Source organism: Theropithecus gelada, chromosome 13 (assembly GCF_003255815.1).
Source record: "Theropithecus gelada isolate Dixy chromosome 13, Tgel_1.0, whole genome shotgun sequence".
Taxonomy (NCBI): Eukaryota; Metazoa; Chordata; class Mammalia; order Primates; family Cercopithecidae; genus Theropithecus; species Theropithecus gelada.
Window position 1 is genome coordinate 93,674,109 of NC_037681.1, and position 27,291 is coordinate 93,701,399.

Consider the following 27,291-nt stretch of genomic DNA (forward strand, 5'->3'; position numbering starts at 1 on the left):
CAACCTCTATCTCACAATTTCTTTGCTGTTCTCCCACCTTCCCCATCCCTGAGCTCAATTCTTTGAACAAAGAAAAAACTGACTACCATGTTGCCTCCTAGACTGCCATGTCTAGCTATGCCACCTAAGTCTCCTCCACTCCTTCTAGTCCTCTCTGCACTCACCCACTCTGCAGAGAGCCCCTCCTCTTTGAATCGCCCGAGTCCTCAGCTTCCATGAAGCTACTCCATCCGGGTTCTCCCTGTGCCCTTGGCTGCTTCTTCCCCTTCTTGATGGTTTTTATTTCCTCCTATAGTTGACTGCATCCCCTTTCTCAACTTCAACTCCCCCCATGCACTGAATTCCGTATCTCCGGCCAAACTCTCTCCCCAGAACCATCTGACTGTCTAGGAATCATCTTTTGATGTTCAATGATTTAGACTTAAATGGCATTAGGAAGACTTAATACAGTAAGGCACGCCGAGCTCCCAGTATGCTGCCTGGTCCAATAGATATCTGGCAAATGGTAGCCATTATTATTTGCAATTTGACCCTCAGTACCATTTTAATAGGCAGAAATGAGCAGACAAAACTCTCCCCCAGGAACTGAAGGAAGGATTGAAGTCCTTGCCTTAATCTCTGGGGTTAGTGAGTTGGAAACTCCACACCAATCACTGCAGGTCAGCCATTCTAGGAACTAGTTCCTAAATTCTATCTCCGAGTCCCCTGATTAATTAATTGGTGTTCCAGTGATTACTTCTGTTGACAACCTTGGTGGCTTTTGGCAAGGTTGGGTCAGCCCAAGCAACTCCAGACTTATTGTGGCAAATTCCACTGGCTTCTGGGACTTGAGACATGATCCCTGTATGGCAGAAGAAGCACCTTGTTAGGGAGAATTGGGAGAGTGAATGGGGAAACAAGGCTCTCTCAGCAAGTTGGCTGAAGGCTTTGGTGCCATGGGTCCCAAACAGGGCTCCAAACACCCCATAATGCCCAGGCTACTCTGCATCTTGTTGGGATCCACGTAGTCGAGGAGGGAGCTCTGAAAATCCTGCCTCTACCCTCCCTTCCCAGAGGACAAAGACTTAACATGCAATGACTATCCTCTTCCCAATCTAGAGAAAGAGACTTGGATTGCAATAAGAGGGACTCTGGTTAAATATTCAGAAGAACTAACTCCCATGTCTATTTGAAGTAGGCATGTGGGGAGAGGGGAGCCTGGGCTTTGACCTGCAGCATCTGTGAGACCAGGGTGGCTCACTTTTCCATCACTGCTTTGCAGCCAGAGCTGGAGGCCTGGGTGGATGAATGGTAGCCATCTCCCCATTATATGCCCCAGAGGAACACGTGCCAAAGACCTACAGCACTTCTAGACCCTTCCACACCACAGTGCAGCCCCCAGCTTCCTCTTCTCTTGGCTGTCCCAAGGTAGGTAAGGTGGTTGTCTAGGGAGAGAAACTCAGCCACAGGAAACGATCAGATGTGGCACCTCCTAGGGGGCTGGACTTGGAGTGTGGACCTCTGGTGTTTCCTCTCCTATCAGCACCTGGCTTCTGCAACTTTCGGCTGGTCCCATGGCTTTTCTGGGCCACCATTTGCCCAGCACAGCCAGGAGCAAGGTAAACTTGATGGCCTTGAAAATCCTTCTAGCTAGGAGGGTCTCTGATTCCGCATCATGTGTTGTCTTTGCCCGGGTCCCTTCTCTGTGCAGGCAGGTGGAGTTATGACAGCTGCAAGAAGCGCAGAGGTACCTACAAGCACATGGGTGACTCTGGCCCTGGTCTAGGACCCTGGGCTCAGGCTGATTGCACAGACAGATGCAATGGCTTCGGAGAGTGCTGGGCTGGGACAGGGATGTCAGAGATCACTGAGAAATACCCGCCCTTCCCTCTTCAGGGCTCCTAGGTAACCCAGAGCCCATGGCTCCATTTGGAGTCCCAGGCTGCAGCTTTCCCGGGGGGGAGGTGGGGGAAGGAGCATCCCAGCACCCATGACAAGGCTGGGCCCTGTGGGCACGAGATGAGGTCCTGTTGGCTTTAGTCCTGGGGTGCCTTGAACGGTGGCTCCCAAGACAGGAGCCCCACTCCTCCCACAAAGTCTCCTCCTCAAACTCTGGGGCTCTGGAAGCAAGCCACCCCATTTCTCGCCTTCCAGGGACGGTGAGGCCTAAGGCGGGTCACCCCCTCCTCCTGCTCTAAGAGCCTGGGTCTCCAGCCCTCGCAGCCCCAACACCCCCGGCCTCTTGTTTTCACTTCCCTGACTTGTCTCCAGGAACCCTCACCTCTCCCCCACCTCTCTTGGGGCCCTGCCTGAAGCAGGTCAGTGGTGAAATCATAGTTTTGGAAGCGCCACAGCCCCCGCCTTCTTGTGAGCTCAGTGCAGACACCTTGGCCCTCTTGGGTCCTCCCCCTCAGCTTAGCTCCCACCTTCACTCCAACCCAGTGTGGATCCCGTAGTCCTCTGCTCCTCTGTGCTGTCACCCATCTCTCAGCGCCCCCCACCCCCAACCTGACAGAACCCCAGCAGAAAGGATCTGTGGCCCTCCCTGTACTGGCCCATAGCACCTCCTGGTGAACGGGCCCCAGCCGCACCCCCAGACCACGTGCTGCTCAGCCTCCCTCACCTCTCATTCTCCCCTGGATGTCTCACCCCTTCTCTGTGTCCTCAGACCTCTGACCTCCCGCCCCTTCCCCATCCTGCTCTCTCCTCTCTGCTCAGTCACAAGAACACAGGAGCCACTGGAACAACTTCTTCAATTTCCCCACCCCGAACCCTGCCCCCAGCAGCATCTTCCTCCCACCCCACTCCTCGTCCACCTACTGAAGTGGGGAAGGGTCTCCCCATGCCAAGGCTGATCCCCTCGTCTGTGCTCTGGTCCCCCCTCCTCTTCATGGACTTTCCCAACATCGTCCTCTCAGTGTCCTCAACATCTCTCCTGGTGCCTTCCCTACTGCATTGACCAAGCCCCTGTCTCTCCCATTTTTAAACAAGGACAGATACGTAAATAAAAGCCCCTCCTGATCCCACATCTTGTTGTGGCTTTCTCATTTTTTCCCCTCACCTGTCACCTGGGTCCCTTCTTTGGGGACAGGGTTTGACTACGTTGCCTGAGACACCAATGGATACTCTGTAATCTCACCAAGTGTGACCTCTCGGGAGGGTCTGACCCTGCGGATGCCCACCCACCCTGATCACACATGGCCCGGCTCTGCCCTCACCACCCTGGCTGCGTGTCCTTGGACCCCGCCAGAGCGGGGGCCTCACCCACCACCCTCGATTCTAGCACTGTTGTCATGCTGGGAGCCTCTACTTCTATCCCTCCAGCCCAGGCGTCTCTCCTCATTCCAGACCCACAGCCAACATCCCACAGGCTCCTCAACCCTGCCTGTCCATCCAACTGACCTGCTGCCCTCCCTTGAACCTGCCCCTGCCTGGCTCCATCTCGTTAAGCACCTACATCTGCCTGGTCATTCAAAACCAGAAAGTCAGCATACATCCTCCGGCTCCCGTTCCCTCCCACCACATACAGCTCTTCATCGAATCCCGAAGAAGCCGCCTCCTGACTCCCTCTTTAGGGACCCACTTCTCTCCATGCCCATTGCCAACAGCCTGGTCCAAGCCACCATCACCGCTCACTGGATCCCCGCCATAGCCTCCTGATGGTTCCTTCTCCAGAGCTCCAACCCAGTCCCACGTGGCAGCACAGGGGTCACTCAGAATCAGGAATCTGTGTTCTGCCTTGCACAGCCCTTAGGAGAATATTCACCCTCTCTGTTCTGGCTTCCAAGTTCCCAACACCACCCAGCCCCAGCCCCTCATTCCCGGGCCACGTCACCTTGCTGCATTCCCTGGTCGTGCTGCAGACTTTGGTCAGCTCTTGGACATGGCATGTGCTGCCTTACCTCAGAAACTTCACACCAGGTGTCCGCAGACCTCACATCTCCCCCCGCCACCCCTTTTCATCTGGCCAACTCCAGCCACACTCCCAGTCCCAGTGAAATGTAACTTCCCTCTAGGCTGAGTTTGGTCTGCTGTCTCCTTCCACACCCAGTGGAGCTTCTCCCACCCTAATGCTCCTGGCTCATCATCTCCTGGCCTCTGTTTAATCACCCTGTTGACTGCGTGACCCCCACTCTGAGGGCCAGAGCCTGGGCCAGCCTCATTTATGGTTCCAGCCCCAGCGCCTAGCACAGTGCTAAGGAGTCGGCACGGTATGAGTATTTGTTCAGAAATCACCAAACAGCACCCCCTGCCCTGCCCTTGAGCCCCTCCCCACTGACCTCTGACATCTGTGGGAAGAGGCTGATGGCCAGCGGCAGGGCCAGGCCGAAGGCTGCCAGGCACACGAGGCTTTGCACAGGGAGGAGCAGCCGGGGGCGCGCCTGCAGGAGAGACGTCCTGTGGGGGAGAGAGGAGGGAGCCCCATGAGACCCGAAGGTGGGGTGGGCTGGCTGCCAGCCACCATGCTGGGTCCCACTGTGTCTCTGGGCCCAGGAAGCATGGTTCTGGGGCAGTGCCAGTGTGCAGCTAAACAGATATAGCAGAGTTCTGTCTTTGGGGCCTTTCCCGATGGGTACCCCATCCCAAGGCCCTGCCTTGAAGGACACTGCTGGCTGAAACCTCAACTACTCAGGTCACGAATGAGCACTTTTGGGGCACCCACCCACCATGCACCCAGCCCCGTGCCAAGAAGGCCCTATGTGGGAGAGCCACTAGAAGAGGCTGTCGGCCCCTGTTCCTGGGGAGACACATAGGAAGGTAAGATTGCTCTCGAGGGCAGCACATAATTAAACAGCAAAGAAACCAGAGTAGGTGCCAAGTTCAGGGGAGACGACAAAGCACATAAATATGGGCACGCACCAGCCAGGAGGGGGTGATCCTCCTCTATGTGTGAGAACAGAAGACACCGCACTGGCCACCTTCAACCCAAGGGCAACTTCAACCCAAGGGCAACAGAGGGGCAGTGACTCATCCAAGGCCAAGTCTGCAGGAGGCTGGCAGAGCTGCTGCCTGGACCCGACTCCCCGAGGGTGCTGTCAACCCAGCTGGTCCCCTTTGCCAGCTTCATCACCAACACAACACAGCTGGCACCCTCTCCCCATGGCTGGCTTCGGAGCTGGTTTCCTGGGCATGGGAGGGGGCATGATAAACCTTCCTCCAGGGTCCAGGCTCCCCAGACAGCGTGGGGATATACCAGCTGGCCAATGTGCCTGCACTGTGTTCATCGGAGCTTCCTGTTGTGCTTAATACACTAGGCCCTTCAGCGGGGACCACAGCATTCCACCTGGGGAGGCCTGGGATGACTAGACTATTTGCCAGCGGGTGTTGGGCAAGCACTAAGTCTGACCTCAGTAACTGTCAGCCTCCGCGTCACAGGCTCCTGATGTGAAGTGGAAATAATCCAGGGTCTTGTCCACTGCCCCCAGCAGGGCTGACAGTGGCCACAGGCAGGTAAGGGGCCCTCCGAGGGGCAGAGCCCCAATGTGGGGGGCAGTAAACCCCATATACCCTCACCTCTTGAGACAAGAATCCCAACAGCAGCTGGCCCCGAGAAGACAGCAAAATTGGGAGTAGTTTTCAAAAGTTAAAGTGCATCAGATGGGCTGGGCAGCTGCTTAAAAATGCAAATGCCCGAGGGCTGCTTACAACCATGAAAGCCTGATTCAGTGGGCACTGGACCTGGAAATGTGCATTTTAATCAACCCTCCATGAGTGTAAAGTGGTGATCCCAGACCACACTTCTGACAAACCCTGGCCTTGGATGTTCCTGCTCAGGTATTAATAAAGATGCCATTACTTGCAAATCCTATGCTAGCAAAGCGGTCAGCCCTGGCCTGGCACGCAGTAAGTGCTCAGAAATTACGTGTCATTATTGCTGTTGTTATTGCTCATGTTACCTGCAGGAAGGTAGGATCCTCGTAGCCCACCTGTCCTCCAGCCATTGCCACTGGCCCAGACCGCAAGGTTTGTCCAGCTGCTAAATTTGGCCTGAATTAAGCTATTGGAAAGGGGAGTTTCCACAGGATTGACCAGCAGGACCAAGGTGCCTAAATCAAGCTCAAACCCCTCTGATCCTCCAACGCCCATCCAGCATCTCCATCCTCTCTCTCTACTCCATGGTAGTCCATGCTACTCCATGCTAGCCTGAGTAAGGCTGAGAGGGCCCTGAGATGAACTTCTCAAGCAAGATGAGGAGGAGCGGGGGACACAAGTCTTATTCTCCAAGCTTCATACAGGGCCCGGAGCCCCCGCTTGGAGGAGGCTGTGGAAGGATGGGGCTGCCCTCCTGTTCCAGTGGCAGTGACTAGGGGGTGTGGAGTCCCTGCAAGCACAGCCCCGAGGGTCCCTGCCCACAGCCCTGAGAGCAGTGAAGGGTGAGAAAAAGAGAGAAGCTCCCCCGCTGGCAGGTGAACAGCAGGCCATGGGCTCAGTCCTCGGGACCTGCTGGTGGGGACACTGGACAGACCCTCTTCCTGTGGGGCTGTGACCAAGGCTCCTCTCAGGGTGGCTGGCTGAAGTACTCAGTAGGAAAGAGGTCCAAGAAGCCCCAGGCCTGGGCTCCCAGCTCAGGAAGGAGGTAGGCCTGAGGCTGAAACAGGAGCCTCAGAAGCCCCAGCCCAGAGCAGGCCAGAGAGCGAACACAGCAGGCCACGGGGAGGGAAGGGGGGAGGAAAATGGCAAGGAGGGATGGGAAAGGCAGCTGGGAGAGTTAAAATATGCAGATGGAGAGATGTGCAAATGCCTGGGAGAACGAAAAGACCCGGAGCCCAGGGAGTAAAGGAAGCTGGGGGAGCGGACTCAGGGCTGTGGCCTGGACCCGGAGCCAACTCAGACTCAGCCTGGTGCCTCTGCTGGCCCTTCATTCCAGTGCCAGGGAGGCTGGGCTGGGGCTGACCCAGCTAGAGCCCTCCTGATCCAGCACACGAACCTGCGATCCCAGCCCTGGGCCTAGCTTCCTCCTCAGCATGGTTGGTGCTGCAGGAAGGGTGTCAAGTGTGAACCCCTGGAGCACTCAGGGGAGCTGGAGGGTGGTGGAGAGGGAGGGATGGCACCCAGTGTACTGCACTCCCCAGAGGCAGCCCAGTGCTCTGGGCTGGGGATGGAAGCTCCTCTGCTTCTGACTTGAGATTCTTTACCTTTCCGTCTCAGAGTCAAGGCCAACTGAGCACGCTGAGCTCCCACCTTTCTCTTCCCAGCAGGAAGCCCAGGGACCTTGGCTCCCAGAGTATCAACTGAGGCCAGAGGCGAAGCAAGGCAGGTCCCAGCCACGGCCGCCACACAACAGCTTGTCCCCCCATTGCTGTGCATTCCTTCAGCACTTGGAGCACAGTTTTAGTTTGCACTCCATTAATTTGCACATAGGCTGCTTTGTAAGTGTTCTTTTGTCTTTTTTCCTCGGCTGTCCCGACTCCCTCACCCAACAGGGGCTCCCCAAGGGTGGGGGCTGCCTTCCTCTTCAGCCTCCTCAGCGGAAGCCCTGCACTAGTGCCCCTGCACCCAAAGGCGGGGTGCTCTTCCTGCAAAGAGCTGAAGAGCTGCTGGATGGTGCAAAATGCAAAGCCCCAACAAACAAGGTGATGAAGGGGCAGTGTCCTCATTTTCCAGGTGGGAAACTGAGGCTGAGGGAGGCTCCACAACCACATCAGACTGGCAGAAAGAGGTGGAGCAGGAACCTAGATTTTGTTTTCCTACCAGAGCCTCAGCTCACTCTGCCACATTGCTCTGTCTCTCCTATCACACAGTCCCTGCACTTCCAGAGTACATGTGAGATTGGCAAGCCTCCAAGGTCACACACTGGGTCTTAATTCATCTTCATCTTCTTGGGGGACCCTGGGCTGAACTTTTGTTTTCCCCAGGGACCCTCCAAGGAACTCCAGGGAAGGATCAATGAAACATGAGGCTGCCAGGAGCACCAAACTCTGACCTCTTATCACCTTATCAGAGGGGCTCCTTTGGAGGCTGAAATGTGAGAGTATGTGGCACCCCAGACACTAGGGAGGTCCCAGGCTGGGCAGGTTCAGACCCAGAATAATCACCCCACTTCCCATGGATAGGAAGCGGCAAAGGGAAGGGCGTGGTCTCTGGCTAGGGCTCCACCCCCAGGCCTGTGCCCACGGACCTAACTGAGGACAGGCATTTTTGTTTTCCTGCCCAAATATTGCATTTCCCAAGGCCACCCTGGCCTGCCACACCCCCTGATCCTGTGCCTAAAGCTGGACATCCAGAGGAGCATATCAGTGGAGGAACACACAAGCGGCTGGACAGCAAGACATTGAGGGGAGCATGCTGGCAGAAGGGCACACGGACAGATGCTGGCAGGCCACCAACTGGCAGAACGACGCGGAGTTTGGCTGGGGCAGTCAGAGGACAGCCTGGGCCACCAAGCAGCCCGACTCCAGGGGAAAACCAATCTCCCTTCTGGCTCCCCAGTCTGCTGAGAGCTACTTCCACTCAATGAAACCTTGCACTCAATCTCCAAGCCCACGTGTGACCCAATTCTTTCAGTACACCAAGGCAAGAAACCCCGGGATACAGAAAGCCCTCTGTCTTCACGATACTGGGGCTTCAGCTGTACATTCACCCCTAGACACTGCGGTGGGGTCGGAGCCCCACAGCCTCCCCATCGTCTGTATGCTCCCCTAGAGGTTTGAGCAGCAGGGCCCTGAAGAAGTGAGCCACACCCCCATCACACTCCCTTTGAGGGGGACAAGGGAACTTTTCCTGTTTCACCATGACTCCCAAAGCCAAGTTTAAGTCCCCAAGTTAATGGGACACTAACCATCATTCCACTTTCTGCAAACATCTCTGCCAACTGGGAAGGCATCGCAGAGCATGTTTTCCCCCAAATTCTTGCAGAAGGACAGGTCCCTGGATGAGCATGGCTGACCCAGCTTCACACCCCACCCTCGTAGTAGTTCTCAGGATAGCTGTAGGATGTGTTGGGAATGCAACATCTTGAGATAAGGAGGGCTTGTCTGGGACAGCCTGGGCTCATGTTCCCACCTCTTCTGGAACAGGATGTCCTGCAACACTTTAGCACAGCAAGCTGATGTCCCCAGGGTGGAAACCCCAGGGTAGAGTGCTCCCAGGCTCCCTCAGTTGCAGTGTGATGTGGTACGCGGGTGGAGGAGACTCCATCCTCCCTGGGCAGCTTTCTCGAGCCGTGGAGCACCAGCTTGCCTTGAGTGGTAGGCGTCCGTTGTCCCCGAGGCCTATCTGTGAGTAATAAAGTTGCTTCGCTTGACTCGTGCAAGTGTTCTACCTCACTGGACTTGTGGTGCAAGTAACAGAGTAAGCGCTGCTCACTGAACCTGCTTCAGAATTCCAAGGTTCAGGACTCAGTCGTCTCAAGGACAGAAGAACCACCTTCCTCACCTGCCCTGCTGGCTCCCTGTATGTACTTGCAGTCACTGGTATTCAGGGGCAACCTCAGTTCACGAAGGGGCTATGTATACGAGAGTCAGGGGCACGAAAGAGCCTGCCCTGTTTATTTTTGTCTGTTGCAAACTTTCATACCACGCGAATTTTCTTAATCCCAGCGCTCACCATACCATGCCCATGCTCAGGTACCCCCAGAGCCTCCGCCCTCTTCTAGGGTGAGAGAGGGATCATCTCAGCTGGGCACACAGGACCCCTCCTTAGCTGGCCCCATGAGCACACTTCACTATGGCCAGGCTGGACACCTTAGTGTCCACACCACAGGCCTACACCCTGCCCAGAAAGCCCGCCCTTCCACAAAAATTCTATCCTGCTCTCTGGGTTGGCCACAGCCCCTCTCTGGGGACCAGCCCTCCTTGCTGCCAGTCCCACGGTGCTCCCTCTTCTCAAGGTCACCTTGGCCAAGTTCACACACTGCCTGCTCTCACCTGCAGCTGACCTGGGTAACGGGTCTTGCCCATCACCTTTATAAACACACAGGCTTCCTGAGATCAGACCCCAAATCTACTCTTCCCATTTCCACACAGGGCAGGGCTCAAACACAGGATTGTGGGTTGTGACCTGAAGATGTAAGAGGCAGCCAGTGTGGTTTGAAGAGACTAAGATTTGCAGCTGCACTCCTGAGCCACCACTGGCTCTGCTATTTCCTAGTACGTGACCGTAAGTGGATGATATAGCCTGTCTTTGCCTTCCTCTCCTCAGCTGTAGAATGAGGATATTATACATACCTTATTGTGCTGTCCTGAAGGGAAATGAGAGGATTCATTCACTCACTCATTCATCCTTTCAACAAACACTTACTGAGCATCTACTCTGTGGCAGGAACTGTGCTAGATGCTGGGCAGGGCAGTGAACAAAAAGATGGACGTGCCTCATGGAGATGACATTCTAGTAGAGCAGACAGAAAATGCACAACTAGAGGAACAATATCAGATATGGATAAGGGCTGTAAGAAAAATAAAGGACTCAAGGGAAAGGAAATAGTGAGAAATGGTGACTTCTGATGGGGTGGTCAGGGAAGGCCTCTTTGAGGAGGCGGCATTCGGGCAGAAACCTGACAGAGAGGACTTCGATATACAAGTGCTTAATAAATGTCACTTGTTATTATAATTCATACTGTGGGAGTAAGAAAGTCCCCAAACAGGGAAGAATCCTTTGCCCCATAACCCCAGATGGAGTACCCCCTATCCCCGTCCTTACACCACATGCCCCCAATTCCAGCTGCTGTCCTGAGGTGTCCCCATGGGGTAGGGTCTCCTCGCTGTCAACTGACAAGCCACGGGTCTGTACCTCCAGGCTCCCTCCACCTAGGGGACCCTCCCCTGCCCCTTGCCTTCTCCCAGGGCCTGCCCTCTCCAGGCAGCCTTCCAGTCCGCCCCTTCAGTTTCGCACTCACTCATTCATTAATAGAATCACTCCACTACTGTTATTATGCTCCCTCATTTCTTTACAGTCATGACAGATATGAGTGCTTAGAACATCCCTCTGAGAGAGGCAGGAGGCTATTACTATTTGTATTTTACAAGCAGAGAAACTGAGGCTCAGTAAGGTGGTGATTTGCCCCACAGCAGATGCCTACCCGAATCTAGTCTTCCTACCTGAATCCTCAGACTCTGCCTTCACAAATGGTCCTGCACTATTCACTGAGATCATGTGAGCATATGTGCGCACACACCCCCCCCAGAACTGCCAGCTCCTCAGGGGAGGGCCAGCGCTGTCATCCTGGTATCCCTTGTGGCACCTAGCCCAGGGTCCTGCATAGTGAAAGTCCAAGAATTCTCACAGAGTGATTCCGTGGCACTACCTGGAGAGTCCAAGACGGAGCAAGACACCTTCCACCCTCTACACAAACTGGGGCAGGCTTCCTGCCGCCCCCTCATCCCGTGCCTGGGCCAGCTGGTTCCCCCTCCTTCTCCTCCTCCTCCCCCACAGTGGCCTCTCCATGCTGGCTGCCCCAACTCACTTCTCCAGCATGGACATGACGATCGGGGGTAGCACCAGGATGGGCATGGGCAGGACCACTCGCGTCAGCGCCGTCTCCAGCAGGGCCTGAGGGGCAGGCAGAGGCTGTGGTAAGAGGGGCCTGACGGCCGGGGATGGGACAGCACACCCACCCTAGGTGTGTGCCACCACAACACATGTGTGTCTGAGTGGCATTATTCATGGGATTGCTCAGGAAGCTGCATTCCACACAACAAAAAACACTGGTTTCCTTTTTTCTTTCTTTCTTTCTTTTTTTTAGACAGAGTCTTGCTCTGTCTCCCAGGCTGGAGTGCAGTGGTATGAACTCAGCTCACTTTAACCTCCGCTTCCAAGTTCAAGTGATTCTCCTGTCTCAGCCTCCTGAGTAGCTGGGATTACAGGTGCACACTACCAAGCCTGGCTAATTTTTGTATTTTTAGTAGGGAAGGGATGGGGTTTCGTCTTGTTGGCCAGGCTGGTCTCAAACTCCTGACCTCAGGTGATCTGCCTGCCTCAGCATCCCAAAGTACTGAGATTACAGGTGTGAGCCACCGTGCCCGGCTTCCACTGTTCTTCTTACCACACACATTTGAGAAGAGCAGATTCCCACCACCTGCCACACGTGGGGAACACCCAGGCAGCCCCAGGAAAGGGCAGTGCTCAGGGAGGTGGTCGAGTACCCTGGGGATGGTGGGCACAGCCTCACATACTGTGTGCATAGGGGCTGGGGAGCAGCTCTAAAAGCAAGGCTGGCACACACAGCTGGGGCCTGTTGAGCCAGTAGGGCTCATGGAGCCAAAGGAGGACTGAGCTTCTGGAATTTACCATTTTTGTTGTTGGTGTTTTTTGTTTGTTTGTTTTTGAGACAGGGTCTTGCTCTGTTGTCCAGGCTGGAGTGCAGTGGCGTGATCTCAGCTCACTGCAACCTCCGCCTCCTGGGTTCAAGCAATTCTCCAGCCTTAGCCTCCTGAGTAGCTGGGATTACAGGCGCACTCCACCACACCCAGCTAATTTTTGCATTTTTTAGTCGAGATGCGGTTTTGCCATGTTGGCCAGGCTAGTTTCAAACTCCTGACCTCAGGTCATCCGCCCACCTCAGCCTCCAAAATGCTGGGATTACAGGTGTGAGACACAGCACCCAGCCTCCTTTTTGTTTTCTGTTTTTTTTTTTAAATCTCTTAAAGACAAAGATTTGCAAGATCTTGTGTCTCTTGGCTCTGGATGAGTCTTTCTCAGTGACAAGAGGTTGGTTCTATAAGGGAGGTATGCTTCAGTAGGGCATCTGCAGGGTTTCCCTGAGGATCTGCCTGGGGCCTTGCTCCAGGGGCTCCCAAGGGATTCCTGGGGTAGGAGTGTCCCTGGCCACAGCACAGCTCAGTGGCAATTCTGAGCTCCGACAGCCACTGTGGTGAGTTCTTTTAACCCCACAAGCTCTGGTCCTCAGAAGGGGCTCCAGGAGCGGCTCACAGCCCACAGATGCCTGGAGTCCTTCCCCAGACAGCAAAGAACTAAGCAAGCCAGGCTGAAGGGAGCTCAGGCCGCTTGGGTTTCCTTGCTGTGTAACACTGAGAGGAGTTATCATGGCTGTCCTCCCTCAGGGGGGTTGGGGAAAAAGAAAAAGGCTGGGATAGGAAGTTGGGGAGAGGTGGGAAACTGAGGCTAAATCCACTCTCATGATGGGCTCAGGGCTGAACATTTCTCCCATGGAACCTGGGCTCTTCATGGTCAGCCTCAGGAAGGCCTGGGAGAGGCCCCTCCAGTCTCCGGAACAGGTATGGGAATGACACGAGGCTCCAGTGCCAGTGCAGGGAGCAGAGGATGCAATGTAGGCATGACACCCCCAACCCCTTGCCCTAAAAACCTTGGAGGGGCACTGACTTGGAGAGAGCTCTTCCTAGACCAAAGTCTGATTGAGAAGACCATATGACTGGGGTAAGGCTTGAGGCCCTCATGGGAGCTCATGAGGACAGTGGCTGGAACAGGGATGCATGCTCGACTACCTCATGGCTCCCCCCTAGCACCCACCCTGCCCCATGCCCAGCACAGAAGCCAGAGCCCAGGGGGCAGCAAGAGGAGCCACTAACCACCATCAGGACAAAGGCTGGGAAAGCAGAGGGAGATGTACACATGGACTGCGTTTTCTTTTTTTTTTTCTTTGAGATGGAGTTTCACTCTTTCACCCAGGCTGGAATGCAGTGGCGTGATCTCGGCTGCAACTTCTACCCTCCGGGTTCAAGCAATTCTCCTGCCTGTGCCTCCTGAGTAGCTGAGATTATAGGTGCCCGCCACCACGCCTGGCTAATTTTTGCATTTTTAGCAGAGACAGGGTTTTGCCATGTTGGCCAGGGTGGTCTCGAACTCCTGACCTCAGGCGATCCACCCACTTTGGCCTCACAAAGTGCTAGAATTACAGACGTGAGCTACCGTGACCAGCCCGTGTTTTCATTTTTTAAACTGCAATTGCTAGAGTGGCTGAGCCTATGAAACCAGGGGTGAAAGAAGGTCTTGTAACAAAATATCCTCCAAACCTCTGCAAGCCTCAAATCCCTCAACCTCACGCACGGCACTCACTCCCAGGTGAGCTCTCACCTGCAGAAGTGCCTATTAACCCAGAACCACAAACCACTGGCCTCCCAAGCTTTCCTTGGCTTACTCAAGAGGATGTGAAGGCCTGGGAGGCAGGGCCCCGGGCAGAGGGAGGGGGAAGAGAGCTCTGAGGGAGTCTCCTCTGCCCTCACCAATTAACACCTCCTCTGGGTGAGACAAGCTAGAAGCTGGGTCCTGAGGGGCTGCAACAAGAGACGGGGACTTTTCACGGCAGCAAGGCCATGTCCAGGGGAACAGGCAGGAGGCCAGAGGCCCAGACTCATGCAGATTGGAGGTGGCGGCAGGGTGAGAAGAGACATCAAGAGGCCAAAACAAGCGTACTCCGGATAGAAGCCTGTGGAAGACACACGCTAAGGGAAAACCACTCCCCTCCCTGTTGCTGGCCTCCCCAACCCTGCAAGCCCCCAGACCCACGTGTCTGGCTGCGATCTTGGAGGAGCCCACGAGGTTGCCATCGCTGTCCAGGACATCAATCCCTTCCTCCAGCTCCCCATACCGCATCAGGACCACGTTGCAGATATTGGCACTGGCTGCAGAGAGAGGGGATGCAGAGAGCAGGATGAGGAGGAAGATGGCATTCCACCTGGAGGGAGGTCACTGCGCTCCTCCCTCCCCAAGCCATGGGGCTCTGTGTTCAAATGCATGGGCAAAGCTTGGGGAAGGGGTGGTTCTGTTGTCCACCTGCCTATCAGCCTGCTGAGGGATCTGGGGGACCTTGGGAACCTGGTAAGCAGAAGTAGAAAAGAACAGGTATTAGGGAGGACACCCGTTCTGCCTCAGAAAGCGGCCACTTACCGAGGGATTGCTATCCTCCCCTCCAGGGCAGACTGTCTAGGCAGGCAAAGTGGGTGTCCATCTAGGAGGGCTCTCTGGCCTGAAGTTGCATCCCCCCTGACCCCGAGAGGCTGATGTTCCACCATCACTGGGGCCCTTGGGCTGCCCCATCCTCTTGAACTGCCTGTCTCACATCCAGCCCCTCCAGTCTCTGAGTGAATCAAGTTCTCAGAAATTTGCCTCCCTGACAGCAGGTGCCAGAGAGGCAGAAACCTCAGTGTTCACCCAGCACCACCCCCTCATCATATGGATGGAACACTGAGGCTCAGAGAAGAGTGACTTATCTGAGGTCACACAGCAGAGTGGGACAGAGCAGAAAGGCTACAGCGCCTCTGCCTCTGAATACCCAGCGGGGCAGGAGGGTTGGGGGGGCGCGGCGGGCTGAGTTAAAGGCAGACCTTCTCCATTCTTGCTTCCTATGGTTGAGTTCCTGCCTTTGGCTAGGCCCCTCCACCATCTGAGATCTTGGGGACCTGGGCTGAGGGGAGGGTTCCCAGCTCCTTAGTGAAGCACTGGTTGGTGAAGTCTGGGGCCACCAGACTAGCTCAGGGATCCTCTCTCTGCTCCCCCAGTCTGGAACTCACACGACGGGGCCAGGCCCCGTGGCCCGGTGCAGTGTGGGTGTTGACCCCGCCTGAACTCTCCCAGCCCTGCTTCAGGATGGAAGTGGGGGGACCTGGGAGGGGTGGGCAGGTGGGGAGTGGGGGGTGACAAATGCGGAGTCTGCCTGCTTCACTCCTCCCCCCAAAGCGCCTTGCTGTGTTTAAAGTTTTAATTTTTGCTAATTAATGTCAATTAATTTTGTATAATGAGTGTTTAATTTTGGGGAGTGTGTGAGCCTGGGAGCGACTGCAGTTCTGGGCTGTGAACGCTGATTAGCATCAACACCTGCTGCTTCCCCCTCCCTCCAGTGGGGGGGGCACCAGGGTTTGGGGAGCTGGAGGGTGGTGGGGCCTAGTGGGCAGGCGGAGTGGGAGGGAGACCACAGATGCTCCTGGGGCCTGAGCCAACAAGCGGTCCAGGGTGCTCACAGCTGGGGCACAGGGTTCTGTGGGTGACGTGTGGCTTGAGACCCCAGGGGCCTCAGTCGCCTGTTTCGTTAAAATGGGGAGGTGGAATAAACAGGGGAAGACCGAGAGGCTCTGCAGTCTTTGGAGAAGAAAAGCAGGAGACCAAATACAGTTCTAAAATGTATTTAGAGCACACACGCCATCTTCGAGTATCTCTTCTGCTACCACCGACACTCAGCGCAGTGGGAACCATGGACGGTCCCTCTGCGTCCCGGGCTCTCCTACCCCACAACAGGCATGCTCACCTGCCCTAAAGAGCCGCTGTCTGCCAGGGGCGGTTTTGTGGGGCATTTGGCCATGTCTGGGGGCATTTTCAGTGACTGAGATCTAGGGGTCGGGGGTTGCTGCAGGCATCTGAGTGGAGAGAGGCCAGGGGTGCTGCTAAACATCCCGCAAGGCACAGGACAGTCCCCTCACCAAAGGATCATCTGGCCCCCAAATATGTCAACATTGCTGACATTCAGAAACCCTCGTTTTCACCATAGGCAGCGACAGACAGAATTAGGAAGCTGAATCCAAGGTAAAGGAGATCTGGTTAGCAGGGCATGACCAGGAGGGGTTGGGAGCCTGGGTTTGGGGCCATTGGGCTTGGGTTCCAATTCTGGCTCCATATCTCTCCCCCCTCAGCCCCAGGAGCCCAGGGCTCAGGGCCCAGAAGGGTCCCCCAGGGTAGCCTTGGGAAGCAGCCACCTGGCCTCTGTGTTAGTGGTACGCCCTCTAGTGGCCTTAGGGAGGCTATGCATCCCCCATGCCCTTGGGGCTGCCAGGCTCTCGGTTCCCAGGAGACCTGAGAAAACCATTGAGAGGATAGTGTGGTTTTCTGCCCTGAAAGGCATCAATCCCAGCCCTCTGAGGAAGCTGTCCACCATACCACCACCGCCGCCACTCCCGGAAAGGCAAAGATACAGGAATGTGGTCCAGGAGATGAGCATCCTGCTAAGGTCGGGAGCTACCAGCTCACTCTGGGGACTTGAGCCATTGCCACCCCAACCCCACCTCGGCTTCTCCTGGCATAAAAGGAGGGGCAGAATTTAAGGTCTCCACAGGATTTCTGGGTGCTGGCTGAGCTCACACAAAATGTCAGCCTCTGCACCTGTGCCCATGCCAAGTCAGGGGAAGCTGGGGACAGCTGAAACATCTCTAGCCCCAATTTTGTGTGTGTATGCACAGGGGAGACAAAGAGAAGAGAGAGTGTGGATCTGGAGGTGGTGGTGGGCCAGCCCTGACTCACAATGGCATCTCACTCCCTCCTTGTAATCTCCAAACATTAAACATGGGGCGAGCAGGACAGCTTTGGTTCAAACATAAAACCACTGAGATGAAAGATGAAGCATGAAAGGAAGTGAAAACCCAGCCTCCTTCCCCTCATCCAGCCCCTCCAGGACATTTCTGAAGCTGCCTGGATGGAAAAAAGACAGAGAAAACCCTAAAAGTCATCTCAGAATGATGGTACTCCCCCAGGCTCCTCCCTTGAAACAGGCAATTCTTACAGCCTACATAGATGGCACATGACCTACAATCTCTTCTGTTGACTGTGTGCATTGGTTGGCCTTTATTGAGCACCTACCGTATGCACAGGCTACCAGCCATCCATGCCCTTAAACAATGGGAATGCCAGCCTGTTATAGTGATTTCATTTCCATGAGCTCATCCCGAACTTTGAATTCTGCCATATCCTTTTCAAACTGTCCCTGATCCTTCCCATCCCACTCCTGGCAAGTCCAGCTCCTGTGACAGGGACACTGAGAGCCTAAGCAAATGATAGAGAGAGAGACAGAGAGAGAAAGAGAGAGAGAAAAAAGAAAAAACAGAGACAGAGAGAGAACGAGAGCACGCACAACCCTGGGGCACGGGTCTCCTCTCCAACACACCAGCAAGATCTACTATTGATGGTATCAGCAGGTTCATTAAGCAGCCTGTTAGTGATGATGTTAAGGAAGCTGGCACATTTTCAACTCAGATTGACACCATTCAAGACTCAGGCATAACTGATGTTTGAGCAGCAATGTGGGAGATGTCAAGGAATGAGAGAGAGAAAGAGAAGGAGAGAGAAAGACATTGCTTCTTGATGATGGCAAGCTCAGTGTTAAGTCCTGAAGAGAATTTGCTCTTGCCTGCTGCAGATGTTCTCACATCCGACCCATTGCGATGCAAAATCATGCAGATTGTGAAAAGCTAATGAAGCACCCAGTGTAAAAGGGGCAGTGTGGGGAGGAAGAAAGAGCAGTAGACAGAAAGACAAATGTGCAAGAAAGTTCTCCAAAAGATCACAGGGGAGCCTGCCCCCTGAACTAGGGCAGGAATAGACAAGCAGATCAATGCAGTGCACTAGTCCTGTAACACACCCATCTGTCGGGGAAATTAATTGGTGGTAAAGCAATTCTATCAACTCACAGGGAAAGGACTATCAGTAGCAATGGGCTACTGATTTGGGGAAAATAAACTACATAACTCCTCAATTCTACAACGCACTTTCCCATATTTTAATGTTTTAAAAACCATGATGTGCCTTACAATGAAAGTCGGCAGAGAAGGGAACCTTACCTGCTACTCAACACAATTGCCTGTACGTGTGTGAATTCAGCCATGTGTAGAGGTACCCATTCATTCAAGTGTCACCTCAGCTGACCACAGCAATCCATACAGAATTTGAACTTAAACTTAGATTCCTAATTGTTGCCTAAAACATCTTTCTAAAACTTACACTATAATGGAGCACGGACATGAAAAGTTATTGTACATGCAGAAGATCGTCTGCCAGATACCAGGCAATGCAATTAAAGACAGTAGAAATTGCCAAACCATAGATAGCTACCCTAAAGAAATGCTTGCCCATATGCACAAAGAGACATTTACAAGGATGTTAATTATAGCACTGTTTGTAAGAGCAAATAATTAGAAACAACCTAAATGTCCACCATTAGGGAACTCACATGGGAAGATCTCCAAAACAAACTGTCATGTGAAAAAAGCTACTGACTATGCACATGATGATTTACTGTATGTAAAGCCCTGTAATTGGCATATGCACATACATGTGTGCAGAAATCCACAGGTGATGTTTTGGAAGGTTCACAGCTCACAGAGTGGTCTGCTTGGGGAAAGGAATTCAATTTGAGAATTAGGGGTTGTTGAAAGACTTCCACTTTTTTACACCAGAATTTTTCTATAATATTTAAATTTTTACAGTGAGAATATAATCATGTTTCATTTACCCAAAAAGTAAAAAAAAAGAAAGAAAAAAAAAAAACCTGCCAAACTTCTTGAAGATCACACAAATTTTAAAGCCAGCAGGGATTGACGTAACCTAGTCATGGGTCCACACTTAGGTACCTACGACATGTCGGCTTCCTAAAGAAGCTGATTAATTTCAGGAATATTTTTTCTTCAAGTAACGAACAAATATGAGACACAAGTATAACCAAATCAGAAATGCAAACAAAAATTCCCAATATTCTTTTATATGCTTTGAAATTATACCATTCATCTTAAACGGGCTAAAGGAGTCGAGATTAGAAACAGGACTACAAAAAGCAGTGGTGGCCACGATGCTGTGTTTAAAAACCAATGCCCAAAAAAGAACAAGAAAATGTGAAGGAGGCTTAGACTCCAACTCTGTGGTACTAAAGAAAGTGACTTGTATTGAATGTGTAAGTGAATGCTTGCTTATTCCTTCCAATGGACACTAACTATAGTTCTCTTCTCTTCTAAGAGGCTATTATGTTAATACCTCTTATAACTCAGGCATCTTAGAAACGCAGCATTCAAGATTGATTTAGAAACTATACTATAAGAAATGGGGACCTGGGAAGTGATATTTATCACATATGATAAACAAAGGGCTACTAATCTTAAGTTATGGAGGGTCATAGTGACTGACTCCCAAGAGCTATTCTACCCCCCAGAGATTAGTCCAAACTAATAGTAATAATCTTCCCACAGGCAGTGACTGATCGAGGAAGAGGCATGTGACCCGATTTCAGACAACCAGGAATGTCTGCTGGGGACTTCTGGGGAAGGTCTCCTCCCATCTAAGAAGGGGTGGGAGGCAGGCAGAGCCTCTTGTCCTCTGGACACTGGGTCCAGATGTGATGCTTGGAGCTGCTGCCACCGTCTTCCACAAGCCTGAGATGAAGCCCACCGGGAGGCCAGCAGAGCAGCACTGGGGGAAGCACCCTGGATGCCCCACCTGACACTCGCCCTTTGTAAAGTAATAGACTCCCTTATTATTTAAACCCTCAACACAAACTGTTGGTGCTAATTTCAGCCAAAAAATCCATACGATGTATAAGAGCTTTAACAATTATTAAGAAAAATATATGGTGATCAAAATCATAGAAAAATATATGAGTAGGCAATTCATAAAAGACTGAAAAACTAAAAAACATGAACCCAATCTTACTAATAATCAAGGTTAGGTTTCTAGATGTGAGGGAAAAAAATCTGCAGGAGTTCCTCATAGGTTTTGGAGGCTAAACCTCATTGGTTAAAGGGTTTACAAATAGCTATTCCCAGCCTGTGACTTGTTTTTCTCACAACATGGTGTCTTCTGTCATATAGTTTAATACATAGTCAGATAAAGAATTCTTCCTGGTAGATACATTTTGTGTTGTTAAGAAACTCTAGGCAGGGCACGTGCCTCACGCCTGTAATCCCAGCACTTTGGGAGGCCGATGTGAGTGGATCACTTGAGGTCAGGAGTTCGAGACCAGCCTGCCCAACATGGAGAAACCCCCATCTCTACTAAAAACACAAAAATTAGTCAGGTGTGGTAGCGCATATCTGTAGTCACAGCTACTGAGGAGGCTGAGGCAAGATAATCGCTTGAACCAGGAGGCGGAGACTGCAGTGAGCCAAGATTGCACCACTGCACTCCAGCCTGGGCAACAGAGAGAGACTCTGCTTCAAAAAAAAAAAAAAGGAAAAAGAAACTCTACCCGTACTCCAGTGTTCATCTATATTTTCTTCCAAAGGTTTTAATTTACTTTTCACATTTAGGCATTTAATCTATCTTGAATTTGTGGATGGTATGAAATAAGGATATCCTCTTGCTCTCTCTTCTGTTTGGAAACCCAAATGTCCAATAAAGTTAAGAAAAGTTTCCCAACCATACTGGGAACTGGAAAAATGCAAATTAAAATGAGAAATAAACCAGTTCAGATGAACAAATTTTACTCTTTTTTTCAGATGTAGTCTCACTGTGTCACCCGGGCTCGAGTGCAGTAGCACAATCTTGGCTCACTGCAACCTCTGCCTCCCGGGTTCAAGCGATTCTCCTGCCTCAGTATCCCAAGTAGCTGCAATTACAGGTACCCACCACCATGCCCAGCTAATTTTTGTATTTTTAGTAGAGATGGGTTTTCACCATATTGGCTAAGCTGGTCTTGAACTCCCGACCTCAGGTGATCCACCCGCTTCAACCTCTCAAAGTGCTGGGATTACAGGTGTGAGCCACCATGTCCAGCCCAGATGAACACAAATTTTAAGAGATCGATAATATCAAATATTGAAGAGGATGTAGGGAAACAAAAATTCATACCCTGCAGGCTGAGTAAACGCCCGTATGCCCATCTGGCAATATTTAATAAAGCTAGAAACATGCATACCCTCTAATGTGTCCATTCCATGTCTGGCTACACACCCTAGCCTGGAGATTCCCAGCACCGGCTGCACAAGTGAAACCAAAGCTGAGGCAGGGTCCAGATCTGTTTTGTTTTAATTCCCCAGGTGATTATAATACAGAGGAAGGTTTGAAAACTTGCCCAGGAGAAACTCTTACTCATGTGCACATGAGCTGTTTAGAGCACAAGGTTGTTTAGAGCAGGACTGTATAATAATGAGAGACTGGAAACCACTTAAATGTCCCCAATTAATCACCTGTGGATGGCCACAGAGTACAAATGCCTATGGCAGCTGAAATGAATGTAAATGTATTAACATAAATACATTTCAAAACCACAACGAAAGGCAAGTTTCAAAAGGATATGTACAGTATAGTACAGTTAAAAAATTCATGAACAATACGGTTGATGGCTTATGATACATGCACATACGCTAAAATATAAAACCTAAATGGTAAGCATACACTAACTCCAGGTCGGTGCCTTCTGTGGGGACAGAAAGAAACCAGAATCAAGAAGGCGGAGGGTTTTGAGTGTATCTAACGTTCTCTTTCTCTATTTCTTCCATTTTCTATGTTAATAGAAAAATTTCATAATTAAAAAAACAGGCCGAGTGCACTGGCTCATGCCTGTAATCCCAGCACTTTGAGAGGCTGAGGCGGGTGGATCACCTGAGGTCAGGAGTTCAAGACCAGCCTGGCCAACATGGTGAAACCCCATCTCTACTAAAAATACAAAAATTTGAACATCTAATCACCTGTTACCCCCAGTACAAAAATCACCCGTAATCCTAGCTACTCAGGAGGCCAAAACAGAAGAATCTGCCTCCCAGGAGGCAGAGGTTGCAGTGAGCCGAGATCATGCCACTGAACTCCAGTCTGGGTGACAGAGCAAGACTCTGTCTATAAATAAATAAATAAATAAATAAATAAATAAATAAATAAATAGAAAATAGCCATGGAACAAACTATTGTGGCCACTAAGGAGAAGTTAGAATTTTATGACTGCCATGGAAAGACATCTAAAATTGACTGTGAGGTTAAAAAGCAGTTTACAGAATAGTGTATATATATATATGAACCCATTTGTATTAAATTACATTTATATAAACATATTTATACTATATATAGATATAATGGGCAGAGATTCATATGCTTTTAGATGTTAACTTGAATTTGGAGGGATATACACTAAATGACTCTGGAGAGAGAAGTAGGATTGCTTATTCTATTATGTATTATCAGAAAGAAATAGAGCCATTTGCATTAAAACAAACAAACAAACGAGCACTCTAGTAGCAAGCATGAAACTTCAGTTGCTATTTTGGCTCAAGACTGATGCTGGACTAAGTACTTCCAGATTCTACTTCCTCATCTGCAAGAAGTGGGAGGTAACGCTGGCCTCCCCTCCCCTCTTCTCTCTTCTCTCCTCCCTCCCCCTCTTCCTTCCTTCCACCGTTGTGGGCAACACAGTCAATGATTCAAATGGTGTAAAAGGGGAAATAATAAAAAGTAAGTCTCCTTCCCAACCCTAAGCTTCACCCCCTCCCCAGAGGCAACCATTGTAGCCAGGTTCTCACGTCCCTGCCCGGGGAAGGTTTATGCATTGAAAATATACATGTAGGCATATTACCACCTTTACACACTCACACATACTCTCTCTCTCACACTCGAATCACAGCAGAATACAACCCCTCTGCCTTTAAGACAGTGATGATTATCAAATAAGGATGCATGCCCTCATATTTGCTCGATTTCACAAAAATCCCCATTATTCCATCTGAGAGGCAGTGTTAAGTAAGCAGCACAAATTTTAAGTAGCTTGAGAATTTGGGGAGAGTTTCACAACCCATATTGAAGTGTCACCGACTCAGGACCGGGAATTTCTGGACTGAAAAATCAGCCTGTAAGTCTAGGTGCAGGCTGACTCGGAAGTTTGGAATCTCTTAATATGATTCCTGCTAACACATCCATCTTTTTAAAAAGCCCCTTTTTATCACAGCTGCCTCTTAGCTTGAGATTCTTCAATGGTTCCCCGTCAACCAAAGATAAAGCTCAAACCCCGAGCTAACACTCATAGCACCAACATGCCCTCCTCTGTTCCCCAGCAGGCCAGCCCAGCCCAGCCAGGCCCCCTGCTCCCTTCTGCATTCCCCTCCTGCATAGCCCCTCCCTCCCTCCGCATTACACTTCCCCACTTTCTCTGCCTCTGGGCGTCTCTACCTTCTGGATTTCAGGAATTATAAAACCCTGGAACTGGAAGGCCATTTACGCAACAAGCACTTATGGAGCACCTACTGTATGCCAGCTCCCGAGCAAGCTGCTTGGAAACAGGTGCCTTGGTCACGTGCAAGTGCCCCTCACAGCTTCTGAGGCCTGTCTGCTGATCAGACATTTCCCTCAAATCCAGGGGTCAGGCAGTTCATTTCAATAACAGGCTCTCAGTTTTTTCAGAAGATCCTGTCACTCTTGTGGCGTTACCACTTATCAGAGCTACTCTTGACGTGTACAGCCAGAATTAAACAGACTCCTTTGTTCTTGGTGTTCTATCTTTAGTAATGCAGCTGAAATCTGAGTGAGCATCATCAGAGGCACATGCCACACCAGGGACCCATTCTGAGCACACGGCCCACGAGACCCCTGGGTCTCTGTCTTGAGAACTTCAGCCAAGTCAGGTCTTGGCACCCTATCACTTGTGCACCTACGTTTTTTGAACAGCAAGACTTACATCAAACCTTGTGAGATCTCATCGGCCCACCTCGACAGATCTTTTTAGATCCTGGTGCTCTTGCCCATGAATTCACAATCCCTGCCAGGTTGGTGTCCCTGTTTCTTGAATGTGAGCCACAGGCCTCCTCCATCCAAGGCAGTCAAAATAACTGAAGGGAATGAAACTGAAAACAGAGCCCTGGGACACTAGACACTTCCCTCTGGCTGCCTTGGACCCACTGCCTGTGTCCTCTTGGGGCCTGACACACACCAGGGGCCCATGCCAGTTCTGAGGCTGCCACCGATTCCAGCACCCAGCCCAGCCCAGCCTTCCACGGCTCCTCAAAATCCACACCACCACGCCCACATATTCCCTTGATAACATGATCTAATTATCCCGCCCCTTTTTTCAACAAACACCCTTTCCCTACATAATTCAGTTCATATTAAATTCCTAAAATCGCAGAGGTGATGGAAGGTGATTGAGAGAGATTATCGAATGGGTTTCATCCTCTATAAAACTTTATTGCCCTTATCACCAGAACTTTTGTGGGTTTTTTTGTGCCATTTGAACATCTAACCACCTCTTACCCCCGAAGAACAAGTTCCCTGATGGCAGGAATGTGCCACCCCTGATTGGGGCAGGAGGAACAGAGTGGGGCTGGAAGAGGATCAACATTTAAGAGGTGCTCATGCTACGCTGGGAAATTGACATGTTTAATCCCCATGAAAACTTTGCTTAGAGATACTAGTATCCCGTTTCATAGATGGGGCCACCATGGCCTGGAAAGGTTGGATAATCTGCCCAGGATGATCTGGAAAGGGGTGAGCTCATTGGTCATTCGCCCTAGGCCTGCTGACTAAGAGTGGACCACAGTGATGGTAAAAATGTATACAAGAAAACAGAGCACTCAAAACCAACTTTAAAAAGTGGAAAATGTTCAGAATAAATATCCAGGTAGCTACAGAATGTGGCCACCACTCTCATCAAGGTGAGGTTCTGCTGCGAGAGCCTCATCTCAAACCTTTTGTGCCAAAGCACGCGTTTGATCATTGAATAAACCCACACTGAGCACTGACTGTGTGCCAGGCACCGAGGGGGCTGAGGGTGGTGGTGGATGAGATCCAGTCCCTGTCTTGGGGCACTCACTGTCTAATGGGGGAGGCAGGCTTGGAAACAACATGGGCAGTCCTCAGATAGACATCGGCACACACAGGTAGCTGCCGCCTAACCCTGGCTGGGATTCCCAGTGAGGGCTTCCAGAGGAGATGGTGTTTGAGCCGACTCACAAAGGCCTGGCAGTCGACGGAGGGCAGAGGATGGCTTGAGGTAGTGGGAAGAGCAGGTATCCAGACATCAGGGCCACATGCAAAGGCCCAGGGCTCAGCAAGAGGGAGGAGAGGAGGATGGCAGGATTCTCCAGGGCTGCAGTGGGGCACAGGAGAGGCAAGAGCAGGGCAGGTCAAAGAAGGGACTCCTGGCATCCAGAGGTGCCTGAAGGGCGTGGATGCCACATGAAGCACCATTGACCTTGATGGAGGGACCTTGATGTCACAGGGCCCAGGACAAAGCTGCCACAGGTGCACGCTGCTGCCTCCTGCTTACAGGGGATGAGGCCTGGGGAGGTGAGCTCTGACCTGGGGGTAGGCCCTCCAGAGTTGGGCAGCACTGCCATGGCCACCTCCTAGATGGAGAAAGCAGGGTGGACTGAGCACAAAGGGGGAGCAGTGGAGAGAAGAGGGGTTCAATGACACAAACACCCGTGTGGCCTTGGGGAGAAAGGGGGCGCGGACATCGGGGAGCAGGTTTGCCACACCCATGAATGAACAGAAGACCTTCTCCCAAACAGTGCCAGGACACTCTGGGTGACGGATTCACCGGTGAACACAGAGATCTTTCATGGCAATAAAACACATTCTGACATTTAACATAAGAGACTGCTGGGGACGGCACAGGAAGAAGTCATTTCTCAGCAAGGAGCTGCTGAGGCTGGCATTTCCGGTGCCTGCAGGAAGCTTGTTCTCCTTGGAAGGAGCAGCTGGCTGATGCCGAGGCTCGGGCCTCCCTCATTGGGAGCTCAGGGCCTAGCTGGGGGTCTTGATGAGCACATGATACAATCACTGCCTGTTCCCTGCTTCGAGTGGATGTAGCCAGGCAGCCTGGAGTGACCTTCAGGGCTTCCTGCCCTCCCCATGCCCACACCTACCCGGAGTCTAGAGGGTCAGCTTTATAGATGTGCTTGCTGAGACAACACCTCAGTCTCCATCTCCCTAAAGCTCCTGCCCCACCCATTACTGTCAATAAGATGTGTCTATTCCCCTGGCCACTGCCCCTCTGGGACCCGGGACCTGGCCCTCCTTCCTGCTGGTAACTGCTCCCGGTACCCCTCCCCCAAGGCCCATCAAGAAGCCTGTGGGGCCGGCAACCCCTGGAACGGACTCTGCTCACAGAGACTGGTGGCTGGACCTGGGGGTGTGTATTTTTCCAATGCCTCTTCTACTGACCTTTAATTACACTGTTTGCCCAGCTTCCCAAACCATTAACTTCACCTCGCAGCAACCATACGTCAATTAACAGAGGGCCTGCTCCGAGCTTGAGCTCCTGAACACAATTAGGCGTGACAGTCCACAAATAAGAAAGAACTGGAGAATTAATTAAGGTCTAAGCAAATTAATTACCAGTCCCCAATCGATTCCGATGCCAGCACACATGCTCCTGGGCTCACTGTCTTTCCTAACATCTCCACGTATAAATAGAAACTGAGATCTCCCACACGATTGCTGTTCTAGACCAGGGGCACAGCATAGCCCTGAAACCACCTCTCTCCAAGGGGAGAGAAATGGCTGCAGTGAGCATCCCAGGGCTTCCCACGTACTCAGCACATGTGTGTGTACACGCATCAGTCATGTGACACAGGCGTGTGCACACACACACTCTGAAAAACTAGGGGGGGAACCTGGAGGCAGAACAGGGAGGATACTGCGTAGCCTTGGCTGCCTCTGGGCCACACTGCTCAGTTTCTCAGCTATAGGGGTGAGGGGTTATCTCAGAGGGCTTGAAATAGCCCTGGG

General features: G+C 51.9%; 1 protein-coding gene across 18 annotated transcripts in view; it reads right to left on the reverse strand.

Moving 5' to 3' along the window:
* Window positions 1-27,291, reverse strand: part of SFXN5 (sideroflexin 5) — a 131,300-nt gene that overhangs the window by 14,674 nt on the left and 89,335 nt on the right. For 9 of the 18 annotated variants that reach the window (XM_025353682.1, XM_025353693.1, XM_025353697.1 and 6 more), the window contains 3 exons: window positions 14,401-14,516; window positions 11,381-11,466; window positions 4,260-4,377 (listed from right to left, as the gene is read on the reverse strand). In XM_025353682.1, coding sequence (XP_025209467.1) covers window positions 4,260-4,377; window positions 11,381-11,466; window positions 14,401-14,516 — 320 coding nt within the window. Of the gene's footprint in view, window positions 1-164; window positions 290-2,784; window positions 2,787-4,259; window positions 4,378-10,218; window positions 10,306-11,380; window positions 11,467-14,400; window positions 14,517-27,291 lie in introns of those variants that run through there. The other 9 variants (XM_025353688.1, XM_025353690.1, XM_025353689.1 and 6 more) reach the window with 5 other exon arrangements.